We start from the raw sequence: 8,895 nt of genomic DNA on the forward strand, positions 1-8,895 counted from the left end.
AAAATTCAACTTTTGCAAGTTGTAACAAAAATAACAGCTTTAACTTTAAATGTGTGTATACTAGTTTTAGTTTAATTTATTTGTTGTTACAAATTGTAGGAATCAAATTTGGCGTTGCATGTCTGTGGAGTAATATAACTTATACCAAACTATCTTGTCAAAAAAGTTCAAATTTGTTGATGATTATTTAGAAAAATAGAGTGAATATCCAACTGAGTGACGAAAATACATCTCCATGGAAGTTAAACAATATCATAATGGCATTTGCAATTTTTTTCACTTGTTTTTATATTTTGCAAGCATATTATTTGAATAATCATTTTATATTTTTTTAGTGGCTGTTTTACAATAAAAATTTAAACAAGTGGATCTATGAAATATTTTCTAAACTAGACAAACAAACGCACGAAGATTGATAAATATGCCATTTTCATGAAGAATAAATTAAAAATAAACTTCCTTTCCAGTTCCACTTCTGTTTGTATCGTAGAGATTATACATGTGTACACCCAAGAGTATATCTATCACCCTCGTTGTGCACTGAGGTAAAGTACCCATGACATATGACACTAGATTAAGTAACATCCAACCAAATTAAAACATATATAAAGGATACACATAAAACTCTCCCTTGGAAATCTATGTTTTAATTTTTCCCATTCCTTCTGATTTCCCACATACACAGACCATATCACCAAAAAGAAGATCCAAACACTATGTCTTTGAAGTTGTCTATAGCTTATAACTATACTAAGTTGAGTTGAAGCTAGCATGGACATGATCGGAAAGTGTTCATCTCTTGAGGGGACATCCACTTGTTTATTGTATGCCACATATGTATCAAAAAATTTGAAAAAAATGATAAGATAGATTAATATGAGATATATCGCTCCACAAGCACGAAAGTTTAAATTTGACTTTTACAAATTGTAGTAATGATAATAAATATAATTGTGAATGTGTCTATACTAGTTTGAGTTTAATTTTTTTTATTATATTGTAAAAGTTAAATTTAATATGTATGTTTGTGGAGTGATATATCTCATATTAATCTATCTTGTCGAGTTTTTTTTGACTATTTAAATAACATGCAACAAACTAAAATGTCCCCGGGAGGGAAAATCCGTCACCTATGATATGATATTTCATGCTAGCTATGAGGCTGCTGGAATGTATGGATGGATCAACCAGAGTTACCAGCCACTAAAAAGAACCTTGCTCATGGGCACTGATCATGCGTTGCCTCTTGATGCTCCCGCCGCCGCCGCTTGACGAGGATGTGTCGCTGCTCGCCGCCTTGCGGTCCATGACGCCGCGCAGCGCCTCCTGGATCGACGCGACGAGCTCGTGCCTCCGGTGCGAGGCGGCGACGACACACCCGTCGTCGCCGTAGTTGCCGTCGTCGTCGCCGCCGACACCACCGTCACGGCGATAGTCGTCGTCGCTTCCGTCGTCTGCCTCTTCCTCCTCCTCCTCGACCGCGGCGATGAGGAGCACGCTGCGGACGCGCCCGCCGAGCGTGGCGATCTCGGCGCGGCGCGCGCGCAGCCGGAGCGCGGCGAGCGCGCGGGCGATGTCCGGGATGAGGTCGGCGCGGTCCTCGCAGCACAGCGAGGCCCGCGCCACGAGCCTCCCTCCCGCTCCCTCGTCCGCCACGGCGTCCACCGCCAGCTCGTCGGCCTCCGAGGGCAGCATCATCATCGTCGTCGTCTGCGCCGCCGACGCCTCCTGATCCCCCGCCGCGGCGTCCATGATCGCCGACGTCTGCCGCTTCAGCTCCTTCACGTGCTCGATCACCTCGGCCAGCAGTGACGCCTTGTCCGTCTGCACGCCACAACACACACACACACACACACACACCAACCGTCAGTTCGCGCCATCATTGGAGGTCTCAAGCTTTGGGCGCATGCATGCAGTGGCAATGGCACTAGCTAGTAGCTGTAGTGGAGGTAGCTAGCTGGGAAGGAGAGGAAGAAGCCTGGAGGCGTGGACCGGAGGAGGAGACGGGCCGGGCGGATCGATGCTGGTGGTGAGTGGAGGAGGTGCATGCGAGCATGGAGGAAAAGCTACAAAAATGGCGTGGGCGCCCCCACCCTTCGCGCACGCGCGCCCTCGCCTTTCGGGGAGCGCGCTCTGGCACGGCCGGGCGGGCGTGCGCGCGTTGTCTTGCACAAGGCGCTCTCTCCCGACGAATCCAAAGGCTTCTGCTGCATGCGCCAAACTCTGCTCATTTCCTTCCTTTTAATTCCTTGTTCGTGTCAGTGATCAAGCTTTTGGTTCTCATGGTACTCCTATCCCCACCACGCCTTGTCTATGTTCTCCCCTTTAGAGCAAGTTCAATAGTATAGTCAACTACTAGCTCTAATTCATCTGTAATCAATCTAATAGTCAATTTATACAATAGTTACATGCAAAACATATACTATTATGTCTCACTTATCATATACACATTGTGTCTTGCAGTCCTTGTGTTACAGTTACTACAAATTAGTAGCACACTACTCTTATCTCTCTTCTCTTATCTTATTTTTCTTAAAATATATTTATAGTTAGCTTATAGTCTGTTATTGTACTTGCTCTTAGATTACTTACAACCGTGAAAACGTTGACTGTTGTCTACCTGGAACATAGGAACTTTTATGTAGGAGTGGAGCTACAGTACAACCATCAGGGTCAGATGACTCCGACTTTGACGAACAATACTGGTGAGATCCATTGTTAAATTGTTTAGTCGATAAAAATATATAACGCTAGTAATTGAGTAAGATTAGTGTTTTCGGACACCAACAATACCGGTGATAATTCTCTAGCTATGCCGTTTAGTTAGGAGTAATTACGATGGGAGTTATGGTGTTTATTTTCTCGATGATTAACTAATCCTTGTTGTGGAATTTTGCGAAATTAATTGGCTTGAAAACTCGGTGTTTTTGGTGCGACGATTAATCGATGAGAGAAGCTTAAAAAGTGTACAGCTTAATTTAGTGTTTGTGAGATGATCATCATATATATATGCCATGTCACTAGCCTTGGAGCAAATAATTACCACATGTGAGATGGATCAGAAGGCAAGATAGGCATGGCTCCTTTGATTCAAGCATGTAATCATGCTATTTGAGTTAATTTTGTGGCAATACCTAATCACCTAATAAGTAGTATCAGCAGAAGCTAGAGCTATGGGCAGCTACTATTACATAAATCTGACTTCTGCTTTGTTCATGCCGCTTCTTAGTTAAGTTTTTCTCTGCTTGATTAACTCATCGATCCATGACTCTACAGTCGACCTACACATGATTTCGCTGTGATCTGATCATGTTGGTAACCACACGTTCATATATCTGATGAACTGATCACCTCACCATCGATCAACTGTGAATCAATCAACACGACCGTCTCAGCTTAATTAGGGTTTGGACATGAGCATGTTGAACTGATGATCATCATCCAGAGAGGAAGAGGGTTAATTTAATTGGCATGGAGATCAGGGCATGTGAGATTGAGAGGTCAGAAGTCACGTATGTAATACGTTCAAATCAATTATGGATTGGAAATCACCAAATTAAACAAACCGAATTAGTTGATGGATCATGCGTGCACCTTGGTGGTGTTGGGGAGGAGGCTGCGGAGCTTGGCGAGGTGGCCGTTGATGCGCTGCCGGCGGCGGCGCTCGGCCTCGCTGTGGCTGCGCGTCGCCGCCAGCGCCTTGGCGTCCATGATATCCTTGGCCGTCATCCTCCCTAGCTCCGCCTGGAGCGTCCCGAGCAGGCCGGACACCACCCTCGACGACGACGAACCCCCGCCCATCTGCATCATCATCGGCGGCGGCGGCGGCGGCTCCATCCCGAACAACCCGTACTGATGATGCCCCGCCACGCCGCCACCGCCGCCGCCGTCGCAGTACCCTCCGGCGGCGGCGCCGAAGGGCGGCACCGCCGCTGCCGGGGGCATGTAGGGCTGCGCGGCCGGGTCGGGCTCGAGCCACGGCAGGAGAGGCGCCATGCCGCCGTCCCCGCCGTGGGCCGCGGCCGCCGCTGCCTGCAGCAGCAGCGAGTCGTGGTGCAGGTAGCTGCCGCCATGGTCGACGACGCCCCCTCCTTCCCACATCTCCACCACCCCCACACCACACGCACACCAATCGATCAACCCGGTCAGCTTATAGCTTCTTGGATGATCGATCGATCGAGTTCTTGATGCTAGCTTCTTTCGTTGCCGGTCGTGCACACACCGATCGAAATACCTTTTTCTTGCTTTCTTCCTCTTCCTCTTCCTGGAGCGAGCTGTTTGATGTGAGGTTAGCTAGCTTTGAGCAGTCAAAGGGAGGAAGAGATAGAGGGGGGTTTAAAACTGATGGATGTGTCGACCTGCCCACTCTGCGCAACATGGATGGCTTTTAGGCCATAGCTTTTTCCTCCAAAGTGTGGCCTTTTCGCACCGGGGCAGAAGCTGGGAGAGCTGGTCGGGTAGTGGTCGAGACGAGAGAGAGAGAGACGGGTAGCCAAGCTAAGCTAGGGCTTTGATTGTGTACGGCACTGGAGCTCCGGCCGGCCGCCTCTCCTCCTCTGTCTGCCTCATGATCATCCTGTGCTTGCAGGCTGCAGCTGCAGCTGGGAGGAGGAGGGACAGATCATGGACAGTTTTTTTTTTTTATATTCACCCGTTGCTTGTATATCATCTAAATAGTCATAAAAAATATGAAAATAACAAAAATAATTGTGAATGTGCCTATACTAGTTTCAGTTTTTTTTTCTATAACTTATAGAAGTTGAATTTAAACTTGCATGCTTGTGGAGTGATATAACTCATATTAATCTATATTGTTAAATTTTTTCATATTTTTATAACTATTTACACATGTAAGTACACGGGTAGACTTAAAACATTTTCCCGACAGATCATGACTCTTGTTGCGCAGTAAAAGAACCGCTTAAGACAAACCAGTCCGGTTTAGGGACACAAGCAAGTCTAATAAAGACAAATAGTTTATTCCTCGCTCCGCTTTGAAATATAAATATCTTTGGATTTAAATTTTATATCAGAATATAAATATTTCTGTTGACTAATATGACATGATCCCTAACATTTTCATGATTTCAAAGCTTGTTTGGAAAAGGTATCAAGTCATCCAAAATTTAACAACTTAAGTTACTAAAAGTAAATCTTTCAGCCTACGTTTTAGATGGGACGTACCGGTAGTTTTTACTATATGTGTTTCAAAAATATAAGTACTTAATTCTATGTTATTTAGCATATACTAAGGTGATATCGAGAGATTTTATTATAGTCCCTTCAGTGGTCAACTATTTAATTTTAATTGATTGTGTTTCCTTTCTAAGCATTTAATTGACTCTAAAATGGTTAAAATCGTATGAATCAATACAGAAATACTAATATTATGATAAAATTTTGAATTCTATAAATACTTATATTTTATAAAAAATGGTGTATTTTTTGCTTGTGCGACCTACTCATAAGTTCAAATAACACTAGCAAACAACTATATACCGCTATGCTAAAAGCTTTGATGCTTGAATTTTTACGGAAGTTCAGAGTTGTTAATACTTAATTTTTTTTTTGCATAATAAGGTGTTGGATTTGCAACACTTTACTTTAAATTTAAGGTTAAAAATTTAATATTTAATTTATAAGGACATGCAGAAACGAAAAAATAATGTTGCTAAAGTGTTACATAAAAACATATACTCCCTCCATCCCTAAATATTTGACACCGTTGACTTTTTAATACGTGTTTGATTATTCATCTTATTCAAAAAATTTACATAATTATTAATTATTTTTATATCATTTCATTTATTGTACTTTTATGCATATATATAGCTTTACATATTTTTTAAAAATTGAATAAAACGAACGATCAAATATATATCAAAAAGTCAACAGCGTCAAACATTAAGCGACGAAGGTAGTATTAGTTTGATTTTGTTGTTTTCTAGTTTATGTCGGTGAGCAGCGGCCGACCACACTCTGCATGCCTGCCCAAGGCCTTTTTCGGGCATGTTTGGGGAGCTTCTCGCAGCTACAGCTTCTCCCAAAAGCTGCCCCAAACGGTACATAACTTTTGAGAATCTGTAGTTACAGATTCTGGAAAATGAACTAAGAATTCAGAAGCTGGAGAAGCTGGGTTTAGCAGCTTTTCCAGATTCTCAGAAGCTGACTACCAAATAGCTGCTTCTCAGAATCTAAAGCTCCCCAAACAGGCCCTTCGTTGTGCCGGCAGCTCTGCTTGGAAAGCTAGCTAGCTGTCTAGCTGGGTTTCAGTTTCTACTACTTGCTAGTACTTTCTTCACTAGTGTTGTAGCTATCTGAAGGAAAGAAAGAAAGAAACAAGGTGCATATAGTGTCTGTTCCAGAAGTTTAAGACTGTGAGAAGCCGCTAATAAGAAGTTAGCTTTTTATAATTTGAAAATGTTGGATTTCTAAGCTCATGGGTTCTAATTTATTTTCTAGATTCTACAACTTCAGATTCTCAAAAGCTAAGTATTGTTTAGCAGACCTCCTAACTTTTGACAATTTTGTGAAAAGCTTCTCAACTATGTACATAGTCACTCCAAACCCGACGACGGATCGGTGTGTGACAATATGTACGGCTAGCTGGTAAATACAAGTGAATACGCCGTAGAAGTTAGACAGACCCCCTGTCAATAGGGGTAGTTCGAGAAGCCCTGTCGAACCACAACATTGACGATCTAGTCCGATCTTCTCTCCAATCTCCAATCGACTGTTGGTCGTTCGATAGGGGTCCTATCGAACTACGGCGGTTTGACAGGACCCTAAATTTATGATTTTTTAGAAATGACCTCTAATTTTATGATTTTTTATTAAAATAATATTACTTCTCGAGAAAAATTCTATGATGTTGCGTGAGATCGATCGAGATGTGCGTTTCGTACGTCAGGCGAACAACGATCGACCACGCGCGGCCGGGCCTCCTCGATCGTCGTTGTCGATCGACCTCTCCAAGAACGAGAATGAGACGGAGACCGAATGATTGCGTGGCCTGCTCGCTCGCGCTCCAACCTCCTGAATTGTCTCTCTTGCTCTCTTTTCAACTCATGTTTGTGTTGCCTGTTCGAGCTAATTAATTAAGCTACGATCGAGCATGGCATAGCTGGAGATAGTAGACAGCGAGGAGAGAGATGAGTGCTCTACCTATAACAAAAGTTTTATAGTAGAGTTTGATGCCACTTCTAATTTTGTTTATATAAACAATTTATATTAATTAACAGGTGATATATACAACACACCACCTCGGGTACACTAATTTTAACTATTAATTAGCCAATATATTCTTTTTATTTTTTTTCTCTTAAAGATTGTACGTGGAGAGGTTGCCTCTTGTATGAGGGGTAACCTCTACCACTATTATATATACCGCCACTACCTATACCAGAATTACTACCTCAGGTAATTAAATGGGGGATGTTTTGCATCCTAATTTCTAATCAATCTTCAAACCAAGTGCGTCGCTCAACACTAGCTTTCGTGATACATGTTTCGTACGTGTTGTGACACGCCCACTGCCTTGCCACCGTCTAGTATTTGATAATGCGCACGATCTCCAAAGCAACAAATTAACTATATCAGGAGTAGTTTAATTAAGCATCAACAGGTTGATTAATTAGCACACTGCTAATTATACGGTGTCAAGTGGTACTAATACTACTCACTCCGAGTTTTTTCTAAAGTCGTTGACTTTTTTATTTACGTTTCACCTTTTGTCTTATTTAAAAATTTTATCTAAATATATAAAATTATAAATTATACTTAAAGTTATTTTAATAATAAATAATAAAATAGTCAATAATTATATAAATATTTTAAATAAGACGAAAGATCATCAAAAGATCAGCAGCCTCAAAAAAAAAATGGATGGAGTACTAGCGTGAGAGTGAGATTGACCGATGGATGGATGGAAGAACTGGATTTATATGATGATGACGACGACGGCACCGCCGGCATCCATTATACAGGCCACCACCGCTGGCCTGGTGAGGTGGGTCCACCATGCTCTTGATATCATCAACACGTAGTCATGACGTGATTCACTAGATTATAAGCTCACTATAAACATATTTTAAAAAATTAAGAGAGAAAAAAAAGAACATCGAGCTATAGATTTATATAATAGAACCAGGTATTAATAGTGTAGTATATGTTTTATAGGTAAAGTTGGCTATTAGAATGACTAGAGATAATTTAGAGCTAGTAGTTGACTATACCATTGAACCTACGGCTAGTACAATAGGTGATATAAACGGGTTTGAAAAATTGTCATATCATGTTTATACTTATGTAGAGGAGAGATAACAGGAGAGAGAAAAAAACAGGCTACAAATTTAAAGTAGTTATAGCACAAGTTCCAAGACACTGCGTGTGTCTAAAAGTTGGACCATACATAGATGATATAACATATATTTGTGTGTATTATTATACAAGTTAGCTATATGTTAGCTTTTACTAACACGACAAGATTTTGAAGCTGGTAGTTAGTCTTCTATTAACATGAAATTATTTTCTTACTCGCCATCCAACAAAAATTACGATCTAAAATACTTTAAGCTATGCAATTTAAATGTAGGCATGAATTTATGTGTCCAACATTTAATTTTCTGTCTTATTTTCAAAAATAAAACAAAATACTATTTATAGTTTATTATCTAATAATAATAAAAATATTAATCTTTTTTTTCTAAATAAGACGAGTGTTAAACTATACAGTGCAAAAGTATACTGTTTTTGTAACGGATGCAATAACGTTTGGCCAGGACACCGTGGGTGTTTACTCTACACAGGACACTAATAATAAAAGATTTGCTCCGGTTTAACAAAAAGTATCTCGAGATATCGGTACCTCAAGATACCAAATTATTTTTTACCATT

At 41.2% G+C, this 8,895-nt stretch overlaps 1 protein-coding gene across 1 annotated transcript; it reads right to left on the bottom strand.

Annotated features, from left to right (window-relative positions):
- Positions 1 to 1,038: 1,038 nt before the first annotated feature.
- Positions 1,039 to 3,879, bottom strand: LOC102703057 (transcription factor bHLH30-like; the record flags this gene model as incomplete). Its single annotated transcript, XM_040527165.1, has 2 exons — positions 1,039 to 1,824; positions 3,595 to 3,879. Coding segments are annotated over 2 exons (906 nt in total), but the record flags the coding sequence as incomplete, so codon positions are not given.
- Positions 3,880 to 8,895: the final 5,016 nt, after the last annotated feature.

Source organism: Oryza brachyantha, chromosome 8, assembly GCF_000231095.2.
Source record: "Oryza brachyantha chromosome 8, ObraRS2, whole genome shotgun sequence".
NCBI lineage: Eukaryota > Viridiplantae > Streptophyta > Magnoliopsida > Poales > Poaceae > Oryza > Oryza brachyantha.